The following is a 14,613-nucleotide window of genomic DNA, read 5'->3' as shown; positions in this document are numbered from 1 at the left end:
CTATTATTTAGTGTGTGTTGGCTGATGGGAAGGAGTAAAGGAGATAGAACCAGACTGTTCTCAGTGGTGTCCTGTGACAGGACAAGAGGCTGTGGCCACAAACTGAAATACAGGAAATGCCATTTAAACATAAGACAATACTTTTTTTAACTGTGAGGCTGGTCAAACACTGGAACAGGTTGCCTAGAGAGGCTGTGGAGTCTCCATCCTTGGAGATATTGAAAACCTGACCGGACACAGTTCTGGGCAACCTGCTGTAGCTGACTCTGCTTTGAGCATGGGGTTGGGCTAGACAGTCTCCAGAGGTTCCTTCCGACCTCAACAGTTCTGTGTACAGATACAGTTCTAGGTACCAGATATAGTTGTCATTTTGCCTAAAGAGCAGAACAATTAATGGGTTGACGGAATTTTCTCCTTTACTAAAAACACTGAAAACAAAACGATTATGATTATGTTTTAGAGATTATCAAAATGAAGAACATCTGTTCAGAGGTTTTTGATCTATGTTTTTTTTCCGAGACACATACATAAAACGTTGACATTGTTCTCAAGTCAGTTGTCAAACAACTTTGGTATCTTCAGTGGAAAATATGTCTGTTTCAGATGCACATAAAGCACCAGCAGTGTTTTCATACATTCAGTAATTACATATTTTTGTGAAGCCTTTATATTTGAAATAGCATTTGACAATATTTATTCTCTTAGAACTCCATTTTCCTATCTTCACTTTTCTATGGATCATGATACGTGAAGTGTGCATACAACAAACACTTGAAGAAAAAGAAATTAATATAGCTATACAGTTGTTGAAAGTCATTGAGATCTGGTGTTGATATGCAGCCCATATTCCAAGGCTTCATCTTTTTTAGACATAGCCTTCTGGTGTTTTTTTTACTTAAAAGAAGGAAAGAACTGCTATGCTGACTTTTTATGCTCTGAATTTAGGATCTGGGGGGGAGGTGCAAATATACTGACACAGCTAGGATGAAGTTCGAACTTGAGCACAGCGAGCATATAGAATGTGTGGAGACAATACACCTTGAACTATAGTCTTTTGAATAACCTTACCTGTAATAACAACTAAAGAATTTTTAGGCAAGCCTAACTTTCTAATTTAGGATATTATAATTTTGTAAATACTGTTCTATATATTAAAAAAAAACAACCCAAAACCTGCTTCAATATATAACATCTCTTTAATAGGAACTGAATACATTACAACCTCAACCAAACTTTCGCCTTTGGCTTACTACTGAAGTTCATCAAAAATTTACCCCGATTTTGCTTCAATCAAGTCTGAAAATAACTTATGAAGTAAGATCTGTTTGGAAAGCTTTTATTACATGTTTACAATGAATGAACTTGGATGTATAGTAAATTATATGTTTAGATAGAATAAAGTTTGGATAACACGGACTATTTAAATAAATGGTTTTGCCTTATATTTTAATTGGATGTAATACAAAAATGCAATGGATTTACTTTGAAAGATTTTTGATGATCATTTGTAATGTATATGAGGAAATTTGCAGCAGCTGTGCTTTAAAGGGAAAGTTTGTAAAATTTAATTCCAGAAGTTTTTCCCCAATTGAAAGTCTGAACTGAAAATAAATTTACCTTGGGGAAGTATTTGTTCTGTTTTGTGCTCCAAATTCTTTTATGCATTTAATCAGTGTTTCTTAAAAGCAAAAACCTATACAGGTGCTGGAACATGGATGAAGAACAAGGAGTTCCTCCTTCTTGATGAATGTCCTCATCTGAAGAACACAGCATCACACTTTCTCTTCTTTATTTTAATTTTTGGCCCCATAGCTTTATATTCTCTGGACCCTTTCAACAGAAAAGTCGCTCATACAGCGGAACATATAGTTAAAGGCCTTTACTAAAAATTGAGAGCTTTGCTTTCAAGGCCAGGTTGGATGGGGCTTTGAGCAACCTCATCTAGTGGAAGGTGTCCCTGCCCATGGCAGGGGGGTTGGAACTAGATGATGTTTAAGGTCCCTTCCAACCCAAACCTTTCTATGATTCTATGTTTTTATGAAAATAGCTGAACCTAAGGAATAACTGGGACCATGCTCTTCCAACTTGTTGGAAAGTGCTCTAATCATTAGCCCACTTATGCATTAATGTCTGTTATGAAAGTCATGGATAGGGGTGCTACTAACTATTCCATTGGTTATGGAGTGTGGAGATTTTGCCTACAGCTAAACCAAGAAGGTCTGACCTGTTAGAGTCCAATGTCATTGACTTTCAAGAAGCCAAAATTTTTATACTTTTATATTGACTTGCAGGTATTTTTAAACTTCTGGGGTACCTTCTTGCTTATATTGAGGTCTTCAATGGTACAGAAATTATAGGACCGTGTAGGATTGTCACATTTCTTTTCATCTAGCTTCTTGAAGTTGCTGATCCCACTATCTTTGGAATAATTGGAACTTCACACTGATGCAATGTTCTAAATCCTTTTGTTACCTTTTCATTTGTAGCAAATATTCTGTTACCATGAAAGGGCAATGATAGCCAATGACTTGGCTTACAATATTTGATTATTATATGTTTGTGGTATGTCCCTTAACTGTTACCACTCAAGATGTAGATATTTAAAAAAAGAATCATCAGTTGACTACAGTATTTTGCAGTTATTTGCCACAAGTGTGTTTATGCAACATATGCAACTATGGTAATCTTATGGAAACATTAACAACCATTATTTTTTCAAAAAGAAGAAAGAACATTATAAATATGAAAATGTATTTCAATTCTCTCTAAAATTTATGTTTGCCTTCACACTTGTAAATAATTTGAAAATGGCTGGGTGTCAGTTGTTTTTACTTTTAAGTTCTGTATTCTTTGTTATTATATACACTTTAACTGCAGTTATTTCTACTGGTTGTGAACATTACCTACCTTTAAATCAGAGAACTGGCATTTTATCATCCATAAATACCGTATCTATATGCTAGCTAACAGAGTGCAGTGATGGCATAAGGCGAGTTGGCTCTGATCACAGAAATGGTAGTTGATAGTTGAGCTTGTAAAATCAGAAGAAAGGTTCTTGTTCTTGAAAAAATTGAATTTATTTTTATGCTTACATATTTTCATAGAGTACTATTCTTTCACTAAGTTCTTTTACTGTAGTTCAGTCCTATCAGTTGGTCTTGGTTACAGTTTCCTTCAGTATGTTTAAGTTATTTTCAGTGTAAGATCATTCTTTTGTTAGGCCACTTCTTGCAAGCAGGTTTTTTTCCTGTTAAATTTTGTTTTATTAAGTACTGTTTGTCATTTCATTAAGTTATAAAACATAAGTTAGAATTTAGGAAAATAGTACATAGAAGTATCAGGTTTTCTGTCTAGAACAGTGTTTTTCCTTCCAATGCAGGCACCTCCAGGCCTCAAAAAGAATCTGTTGCGTACCTATGAATCTTGGACACCAGAGCAAATTAATAAAAAGGGAAATTTGTCTCGAGCACATTCTCTCTTTTGTTTAGCATGGTTTCATGCTGTATGCCAAGAAAGAAGAAATTACATTCCTCAGGTAATTGGATTTTTTGCTACCTTTTTAAAAATTTACCCCATTTATTAGCTTTTATACTTGGACATATTTTTCATCAGGTATATGTTGGTTCATGTTCAGAGGTGAGAAAAACTTGGATACTTCTGGTGCCTGTCTTCAGTATTGTCTCTGAATTCATTGCAAAATAGGATCTTGGCAGACTAAATTCCTGTCCCTTTGAAAATTGCTCCTGCCTGCATGGGGTTATTTTGTGATTTGTGTACTAACTGATACTGATGCAGGAGAGACATCCCATGGAAAAGATTCTGTGACTTCTGTTTGCTTGGGACAGGAAAAATATTTTGGAAACATACATGATTGAATGGAAGATGTGAGAAAAGAGATACTTTGGTGGGAAGGAGGAGACGACATTGTCTACTCTTTCTGCACACAAACCCTATTCAAGGAGAAGGAAGAACAAGGGAATTTACGTGCTTCTTGTGAGGATTATAATGGTTTTCAGAGACTGTGATGTGTTTTTTCCTTAGATAAATTTCTGTTTAAAGCAAACATTTCTTTCTGGCTGCAGATGCTTAAATTAAACAGGAAGAAAAACCCCAGTCAACACACTGTTCTATGTCTTGTTTCTTTTATTTAGACTAGGGGTGAAATTAACCTGTCATCTGAAAGATTTGATCTGGCAGAGCCTGGAATGTTTGAGCGTTTTTTGCTAGTTTTGACTTTGTGATTGATAAGGTTGTTTGTCTCACACAGTAACAGACTTTGAATATGGTGTTCAAGAAGTAGAATAGGTGAAAATATTTAAAGTACTGATCTGACACATGAACTCTCATTTGGCTTTGTTCAAATTCATGTTCATTTACCACCAGCTTTCCAAGTGACACAAGAGAGGATGACTGCTTTCTTCTTAATTCCACTGTAACTGTGTTTGTCTCATGTGCAGGCTTAGTGATAGTTTTATATTTTGCTTAAAATTACCAGTTTCTAACATTGTTGGACTGCAGTTAATCCCTGCTAGAAGCTCTTGTATTTTATAATGGATTTCAGATTGGTTTGGGTCCATGTACAGATCTGTCAAAAAAAACCCGTGAACACTGTTGAGAGACTGCAACATCTTTCCAGTTTATGACCTTCAGGGTGGCTGGCTGATAGCTCGCGTGTGATCTGTGGAGCAGCTGCAGTCTTGACCTGGCATTATATCTCTCATGGACATGTGTATGTTATATGACACATTTGCACATTTCTCATCATGAGTAATATGCACCTGTTCCTATGATACAATCCATATGCAAAGGTACAGCCATAAGAAGATAGAGCAGGAGGAGATACCTTTGAGATCTGGATTTCCTAAGTTCTGTATCATATATCAATATTTATTTATACTTATCCATTTACATTGAAAGTTTTTTGTGAGAATTACATAGACATTACACATTAATGCTATATAAAGAAAAATGCCACCAAGAACAGAAAGGAATTGCAAACTGAGAATGATTAAAATATGCATGTGGTGGTCAGCATTTTTGCTGTAATAGTAGCAGTACTTGCTTTTCTCATTATAATTTTTTCAGTTAGTATAGAAATTACATGAATTAAGGAGTAAGATGATGAAAGTATAATGTAGACTGTGTTTGAAGAATCAAACCTATTTCGGAAAATCCAAAGGAAACTGAAATACAAAAAAGCCCTCAGAAATAAAATCATAATTCAGTGCATGATCTAGTCACAGATGTCAGGAAGTTTTAGTTGAAGTAAATACTGTTAGGAAATAAAATAATCTTAAGTTTACATTCCTCATACTCGATGGATTCTAGTTTGTATAAGTATGTAAAATTCAGTGCCCTGGTAGAGCTGATGTTTTTTATACTACCTCCATCTAATGTTTCCAAAAAGGCACTTTAGAGGACTTAGGTTGTCTCTTTTTTCATTCAGTATTAAGTATTATACAATATTCAGTAACCACATAATATTTTTATTTTACTTTATGATCATCATTGTGTGACTAATTAAATTCTTTGGATTTCTCTTAATGATAGGGTTGGACCAAGTTTTATGAATTTTCTTTATCTGATCTCCGTGCTGGTTTTGACATTATTGATGGACTCTTTGAGGGTAAGTCACTTCTTAAGGAAAGATTTCTCACCTCTGTAGCATAAACCTTCTGATGTGTCTCATTTAACACTTTTAGCATATTAAAAACTTTCACAGTAATTTTTATAAATTGGTTACTTTTCATGATTGTTCTTTTGGAGTTTGGAGTGGGGCCATTCTATTTAAAGACTGCTTTGAAGGTGTTTAACTTTTGCATTTGAATCTTCATTGGAACATTTTCACAAATATAAACACATGATTAGGTAGTTAGGTAACTACTTAAGTATGGGAAGTAGTCTGACCCTGAATCAGCTGTGCTTAGGCATATTAGGCTTTTCTGGATGTAGATCCAGATTCTGAGGATATGTCTGTATTGGTATAAGGGCCAGACACAGGCTCAAATCTATTCCACGATCAGGTTTATTTTTTCCCGTATTTGGCTTATGCGTTCTCGCAGGTAGTGACGAGGCATGGTTTATGAGATAGCAGAGCTTGGAGACTCTTTCCAGCAGGCAGCAGTTTACTTTATTTTAGGACAAAAGAGAGTTTACCTGTATGGTTGGATGCAAGCCACCTTGTGCCATCTGACCCTGAGTTCAAATGGGACCTGTCCCATTTCACCATTAGTGGAAATGTTCCATGAAGAGTTTTATCTTTCTGCAACACTCAGGTAAGAGTGGAGATGCTGCAAAGCTCATCACGAGTAAGCAAAGCTAGAAACACTGGTAAATCATAATTCCATTTTGGGGAGGTTGGGTAAACCAATGATTTCTTTGTGCCAAGAACTATCCTGCTCAGCTTCTAGATTCCAGAGGAGTAAATAGGAAATACAAGATTGCCTGGAAGACGAAGTCTTCTGCCTCTGTTCCTTCCCAGTGTGAAATCCCCCATATATTGAATAAATGAATTGAATATGAATGAATTCTTCATATTGAAACTCACTGTTAGATAGAGCCCACTTCATTGTTCTGTTAAGTAGCATAGTCATTTCTTAATATTAGTTAATACGAAAAAGGTAATTTTTTTTAAGTCTTTGCATAATTTCAAAGTAAAGTTAGGAACTGATATTTAGAGATAATTATGATCATTGACTTAAATGAGATTTATGGGTGATTAGCACTTCTGGAATTGGACCTTAGTTACACAGACTTGAAACATACAGTGACATAAAGAGGTTGAATCATTAACTATCAATTATAATCATTAATCTACAAAGGAATGATTGAAATATTTGGAAACAACAGTTACTACCAATAAACCCCCCCTTAAAGTAATTGCTGCTTCCTTTTTTCAAGGGACTTTTAAGACGTACCTTTCTGATCAAGGTTTTACCTGCACATGAAAGCTGTAGGGTATAAGTAGATCATCGTCCCATGTAGTTATTTTGGACAACTGTGGTAGAAGGGAGGGAAACTGAGTTAATTTGAACCTGTGGGATATAGCTGAGTCAGGGTAATCTAATTGCAACATCAATCTGACCAGAAAAATAATAGCAACATGCTTAGTTTTATGTGCTATGTTGTGCTATTTATAATGATTTACAAAGTACCTGTCTGCACCTCTTTGTGTTTGAAAGATGACATTTCCTGTAATGTTATCTGTTTCAAGCATGATCTGGTTTTGGTTCAATCAATCAGTTTATTTTATGAGATCAGATGATACTGTGAAACAAAATAGTGTATAAAATTTTGAACAATGGAAATTCTTTTTATTTATGACAAAGGAGCACATAATTAAAATTTTAATAGCATAATTTCTGAAATGCATATAACCAACTGGTTTATCTACAATAAAAGCACTTCAAGACTTAAGTAATATTTCTAATAACTCATTTTTAAACACAGTAAGTGTTTGTTTTATCAATGACAAATATTTACAAACTCATTGAAGTTTCTGCAACTTCTATTACTTGGTAATATAGAAGAAAAACAATCAGAAATTAATTATTTGATATGTTTATATATTTTTATTTCACTGAAGAACTGTAATAACAAGAAGAAATGCTTACAATGCACTGATATCCATTGATACAAAACTAGTATTAATTAATTTATAGGTTCCAAAGATTTTCAGTGGGAATTTGTGCATGGCTTGTTTGAAAATGCAATTTATGGAGGCCGTGTAGATAATTACTTCGATATGAGAGTTCTTCGGTCCTACTTGGAGCAGCTTTTCAATTCACGAGTCATTGGCAGTTTAAATGCTAGAGGCAGGAAGATGACTAGCTTCCCACATTTGATGTCTTTACCGAATTCCTGCAGTATTTTGGTACGTATACATCTTCTGTCACCTAATATAGAAACTAAAATAAGTTATTTTCAATAATTATTCTCGGAAATAATTCCACAAAGAAAGCCAAAGTTACAGTCCAAAGGATACCTCCATTTATTTAAGAATTCTTTTGTGTGGAGCACTAATTCTTAAGTTGTTAGAACTATTCTGCTAGTGTGTTTGGTCAGTCTCTGTTTTTATGATATCTGATTGGACTATGGTGCAGAGCAGCATAGCTATGAATAACTGAGTAAAAGAAATTGGGTCAATTTATGACAAAGAAGGATATCATTACGTTTTTATATAACTTAGTGTATTAGCATAATAGCACTTTTGTACAGACTGCTAAACATTCTTATAACTTCTGAATTAAATAGGAAAATCTAAATATATCTTCTGATTTAGAAAATATATTAACAATCTGACATAATCTGCTAACATGCCATGGAGGGTGTATGACATTTTATTTGGACATAAATATGGATACTGATTCTTCTTTAGTATTCCTTTAGTGTAAACAAGAGGGATAAAGAACTAATCTCTCCCTATCCTTTCACATACTATTGTTGTTCTTACTATTATTAAGATCCATTTGCATTTTAATGTAGGACTCCATACTAGACCTTTAATATGAGTTCATGTAAATGGAATTATGCCAGTTAAAATAAATTGCTGTCGTTTGGCATTTTCTATCCAGATTCTGACTGTTTAGGTTTGGGTTTTGTTTATTTTTTTACTTCAAATATGATGGTTATTTTCTACAGATGTGCTGAGTTAATAGCATAAAGAGGGAAGGAATAAACAAACTAGGCTGGTCTCTGTTCTTGTAGATAATATGGTCAAATAGATGAACCTTTCTTCTTGCCTGCACTGCATTTAATATCTCTCAGTTTCTTATATGATTATTTATGTGAGAGTTTATACTTTTATGTCTTAAATATTTTTCTGCAAGCAGTTTTGATAGTAGAACACTAATAATAAAGGTAAGTGTGATTACTTAAGTTAATTGGAGTAATATCTCTTACTAAATAGTGTTCCGTCAGTGTTTGGTGTAGAGGTCTGCTACTGTTGTTATCTCTGAAGTGAGATTCCGTGTCAAAGTAAATCATGCACAACCTAGGACATGCTCCTACAAGCAAAGGACAAAATCCACATGATGTAACATAATAGGGTGCAGACAGACTTTCAAATAGTAAATATTTTTGCCTTGAAAGCCACAATAAAAGAGGCATCCAGCACCATTAGTCTACCTTAGTCTGCAAGGCCTCTTTCTGTTTTGTACAAGAGCAGCATCACTGGTGACTATTACACTGCATCTCCAATGATCATGCAAACCTATTTTTACCTAAATGATTTCACTTTCTTTGAGTGATAATATCTTCATAGATTTAAATAGAAGTGAGTGCTCTTCATTTTAAAAATGTTATACTCTATTATTCAAATTCCAAATGCTGAATTCTTTCTTCTTTTTTATATTTTCATTAATCTTACTTTTAAGTTTTCAACTTATTGTAGTAGTATTGTAAAAAGTATTGTAACTACTTTTCAGAGACATTCTTAGCATATTTTTCTTTTCAGTTGATAGCATCACTGTAATCAGAATTGCTTTTTGCTCTTTTAGAGTGGAAACAATATATAAAATAAGGTTGTTTTTTATAAATGAAATTAAGACATTTATAAATACGATTACCAAGATATGTCATGTGTTATATACTTATTTTGATCTTTGTGTTATGCAGTGCACTTAATGAAATTCTTTTCAGCATACACTGTTAATTTCATGAGCTGAACAAAAAGTTCCCTCAGTTGTGTTTATTCTTTTCTTCTAATGCAGGATTATCGTAATATTATTGAAAGCCTTCCAGAAGATGATAAACCTGACTTTTTTGGCCTGCCTGCTAATATTGCTCGTTCATCACAACGTATTATCAGTTCCCAGGTAAAGTTACGTTTTTCATTGACCTGTGAATCTTTTCTGAGTCCAGTATAAGCTAGAGAATCCAACCACCTGTTCATAAATATGAATTTCCATAAGAAAGTCAGAAAAAATGGAGGAATTTTTGGAATATGTTGACTTTTAACTGTAGAATATTTTAATATAATAACAATTATCTTTTGTTACAAAGATATTTGTTTAGGGCTTAAATAGACAAAGAATTATTGAGGAAGTTTACAATAATGTAATTCAGTTCATGTTGAAGAGTATCCACGTAGGTAAGTAGTTTCACTAGTTCTATTTATACTGTTAAACTAACTTCTGTCAATGAGATAGTTCTTACAGCTGCTGTTCACTGAAAGTTAAGGTTTTAGTTTTGGTCACCAAATCCTAATATAATAGTTTGACAGATAGAATATGGATAACATATTTTATGCTTTTTCTGAAAGAGAAATTCTGAAGAATTCTCCCAGCAGTCAGAATTCTACCTTTACTATTAGAAATGTGAAATTGTGAAAAAAAAAAATGTTGTTCTCACTGAAGAATAGCATATAAATACTTAAACATGTCATAATGAAACTCTCAACATAATGAAAAGTAAGATACAGGGGTTTTGTAGGTCTTAGTTTAAAGATTCACTAATTTTAAATATTTCCATTATTGCTTTAGCTGTAAGATATGGCAGATGGCTACTTCATAGTCAAGAGTTCTTAGCTATCATTTAATTGCAGTATAGTCCAGACTGGAATATAAGTTTAATGTATGAGAATGCAGTTATCTTAGTGCTGGAATAATAGACAGTGATCAAAGGTTTTTCACCCATTCGTTTTAGAGTTGCATGTAGAAGCCTCAGCTTGGTAAGCGACCTGGGTCACCCATTATGCTGGGTACTGTTAATGGCACAGCTGGGGCAGCTATTCACCTCACCGTTTGTGGAGCCAGAAAATACTGAGTATCTCTCTCATTCTCCTCATAACTTCTGTTTTGTCAGTCTGAGAAGGAAAAAGATGGAGTGATTTGAACTCAGGATGTCTTCATCATCAATACATTGTTTGCTTTGTTGGACAAAGCTTTTCATTGCTAGTATTTTATCACTTCCCTTAGGTGTCAATTCAGTTGCCTAAAAATTGGTATCCTGTATCACCTGGAGATGCCCTAGTGTATTTAAGACATCTACTAGGAGCTGCCAAATATGACACAGGACCCAAGAGAACACGTATTCTTGTTGGGCCAGCAACTGGAAGTCAGGGGCAAAATGGCACTATAAGCCAGTGTTTAAGCAACTGATTCCCACTATTTGTTTACCCTGATCCAGTAAAGCATAGATCTGAAGGTGCTGTGTCACATCTGCCTATCCATGACATATTCTTGGATAACATACAGAGTCTCAAATGGCATTCTGTGTAACAACTGAATTGAGCCACTAAGGCCTAGAGTCTGGGGAGGAGTTCGACTAAGAAGTGGCTGTACCTCAGTTTGAGTTGAAATTTGGTAATGCTCATAGGCAGGTGAAAGTCCACCTTTTGTTTATTCAGGTTTGCTGGGCATTCTAATACCTTTTAGCTCAAATATGGAGCAAGTTTAGGACTTTAAGGCAAAGCTTTAATTCTTTATTTTTTTTTCATTGCTTTTTAGTTAAGTCTGTGAGTTCATCTTTAGTGATTAGCATAGTTTATTTGACTGGTAAATTAATTACGTCAGATAACACGGACGTTGATTGAATTGAGAATCTTATATCAGAGCTGTGAAGTGAACTGGTCTGTATATTAAGGCCTCTCTAATCTTCTGCACAGCCGTAGCACGCTGTCTTATATAAGGACCAGTTATGGGGGGGGAATAAAATTAAATCACAGAATCATAGAATACCAAGTTGGAAGGGACCTCAAGGATCATCTGGTCCAACCGTTCTTGGCAAAATAAATTGGAAATTCCCTATAACTGGAATTCCCTATAATTTCAAGACTTAGAATTACATTTTTTTAAAAAGTATCTAATTGTTTGCTCACGCTTATCTAAAAAGGGCTCCATGCAGAAATTTCCTATTGGTACAAGACCTTTGCTCTGTTAAAAATTGTCTTTCAGTATTGCATTTGTTGAATATCAAATATAGTACTGGTAAATTTCTTTAAATATATCTGTTCACTTAAATCCATAGCTGTATTATGGATGACTATTTGACTATCCATAGTCAAATTATTTTTTTTATTATCAGCACATGAAACTGTAAAGCTATATAAAGACAAATCAGTAGGGTGAGGGTGCATAAGGTAATACACTGAGCTCAAGAACTCCTCTATTACAAAGCCAAAAAATGCACCAAGAGTCAATGCAGCTCTGTTTGGTTTTGTCTTAAAATCTTTTACATAAACATCATCTTTACATGCTTTTGTTTCTGCCTGATACACTGTAGACTGCTGATTATTTTATTTCAGCTACACTTACATAACTTGTTAAGAGCTGCAGTTGTTAAAAATACTACTATTTGAAAATAAGTCCTTAGTTAACCTCCATGAATTCAGAATAGATTCAGAGTTCCTGTGTGAAGTGAAATAGGTAATGAATGCATTTAAATGCAGACTCACACTCTACTGAACTGGTCTGTCATAGCAATGATTATAATCTATAAACTATGGATTATAATCTTGAAAATATGAGGCTGTTGTAGTTACAACTCTGTGAGTTGCTTCTTTGTCAGATGAGAGATTTCCTCATCCTTCCAATAATAGTTTGTGGTACTTCTTTAAGTCTTAGCCAATTTAAATAACAGAAATGGGAGATTTTTCTTAAACTGTGTTTCTGTGTAACTATGAATCCTAATCCCATTCCATTTCTGACAGTTTGGCAGCTGTGTTAGATCCATAGGTGATACCATGGTTCATAATTTGAAAGTAAATGGTGGCCTTCTAACAGGAGTGTTTCTCATAAATCCATAACCAAGCTAAAGCAGAGAAAAGCTGAATGAATAAGGTAGTGAGAAATAAGTTGCTACCAGCTCAGTCACCATGTCACTAGCACCAGAAAGGTGAAATTTAATACCATGTCCACTGCTCCACTGATTCTGTGCTAAGTATGTGGTATATTCTCTTATAATTTATGTCTGCTATCCCATATAGTTTCTCATCTACTAGCCATTATCATTTCTTAGTCTGTATTTTTACTAACATCTTCCTTATGCAGAGATGCACAGAATTGTATCATCTACACCACTGAACTCAGGATTAGGGGAAGTAGGGTTTTTTAAAACATACCTACTTTGAAGTTACTTGTTTAAACCAGCTGACAGCAATTTTGACTTTAGTCATATGTTTAGGCTCAGAGATTTAAAATAATCATTCAGATATACATGTATTTTAAGTAAATTGTAGTTAGCAATCTTTTATCACTTCAGAGTATTTTAAAATAAGTATTAAAACAGGTAACACTATGATCTATTCTATTAACCATTAAGTTAAACTAATGTAATTCTGTTACAAGAAATCTGATACCATTTTATGGCATCATTTCACTACACAAGATGGAATGCTTAGATAATAGAAATGTAGATTTTATGTAGACTTTCTATGAATATTATTTATTTTTCATGTATAGGAATGATAGTTTGTATTGCTGCAGCAACACACTTTGCTTTAGCAGAAATTTGCTGCAGCACAGTGCAGCATTTTGCAGTCATGCAGAGATCTCTGCTGTAACCTACTGCATTGCTAATGTTTGGGTAGACCTAAAACAGCACTAAAAAGAAATGGACTTTTTTCAGTAACCTTGCAAATACTGATTATATTCACAGCTTTTCTTTTTTTCCAGCAGAGAACTTCAATTCTAATTTAAAAGCTGAATATCGCTACCTGCATTATTTTAATACTGGTAATTACTAATTGAATTGTTAGAAATTATGTCTTACGATGTTCTGTAGTGTAATTCAGAGAGTATTAATACTGCACGCACACTGGTAAGAGCCATTTTGGTTTTAAGAAAATATTTGACTTAAATAGATGTGATCTTCTCAGCAACATGACTTACATTTTTTTCTAGATTTTGTCCTTAGTTGCTTTATGTAGGTAGAGCTAGATAAATTTTTAGAGGCTGGATGCCTAGAGTTCACTGTGGCTCTTCAGTTCTGCCTTTCCTACTGTTATAACAAGCCTTTGACACAACATCCCTTAGGTTGAACATGGTCATCAGTAATCTCACGTCTCTTGCTATGTCTTCTCTGCAGAACAGCGCAGTTAAAATAGAAAAGAACGCAGCTGACAGTGTAGCTGCAGGAGTCAGCATAGCTCATCCTGTCTACTTTACACCAGGTAGAGATTTTCTGTACAGCTGCAACTCAAGTTTCCTCACACTCAGCAAGAGTTCTCACCACTCAGTTACAGTCATGCTCCTTTATTCTGATCTGATAAACACTGTATTTTTTCCTGCATATTGGCCTGTATTCAGGTGGTTTAATCTCCCAGTCTAACCTATAACCAATGTTTAGAGCAGTCACAATATGTGAAGGTTTCGTTTAGGTTCCCTGTGGATGAGAAAATTTAGATCTTTCTCCAATCATCTTCTTGCGAAGTGGACTTTTGCTTCTGGTGTACTTGTCTCTTATTCTTGGGACCGTATTTCTGTTCTTTTATGAATTCCTATGAACCAATTTCATCCTTTATTGTAACTTTTAATAGAACCATACATAAAGTGTCTTGGTCAAAATAACATTTATCATAGGTGATAAATAGAATTTTTACAGACTCAAATGGACAGGCCTGTGTATGTATTTTTACAGCTTAGAAAAGCACTAAAAGCTATCTTGTTCTGTGCA

The 14,613-nt window shown here is 34.3% G+C and overlaps 1 protein-coding gene across 1 annotated transcript in view; it reads left to right on the top strand.

The window, feature by feature from the left end:
- The window catches only part of DYNC2H1 (dynein cytoplasmic 2 heavy chain 1), a 189,028-nt gene that overhangs the window by 110,459 nt on the left and 63,956 nt on the right, over positions 1–14,613 (top strand). The window contains exons 78-82 of the mRNA XM_075050027.1: positions 1,204–1,314; positions 3,380–3,535; positions 5,551–5,626; positions 7,662–7,873; positions 9,711–9,815. Of these exons, the coding sequence (XP_074906128.1) occupies positions 1,204–1,314; positions 3,380–3,535; positions 5,551–5,626; positions 7,662–7,873; positions 9,711–9,815 (660 nt within the window). The remainder of the gene's footprint in view (positions 1–1,203; positions 1,315–3,379; positions 3,536–5,550; positions 5,627–7,661; positions 7,874–9,710; positions 9,816–14,613) is intronic.

This window comes from Buteo buteo, chromosome 18 (assembly GCF_964188355.1).
Source record: "Buteo buteo chromosome 18, bButBut1.hap1.1, whole genome shotgun sequence".
Lineage (NCBI taxonomy): Eukaryota > Metazoa > Chordata > Aves > Accipitriformes > Accipitridae > Buteo > Buteo buteo.
Note: the sequence above shows the minus strand (reverse complement) of the source record. Positions and strands in the feature narration are given on the sequence as shown.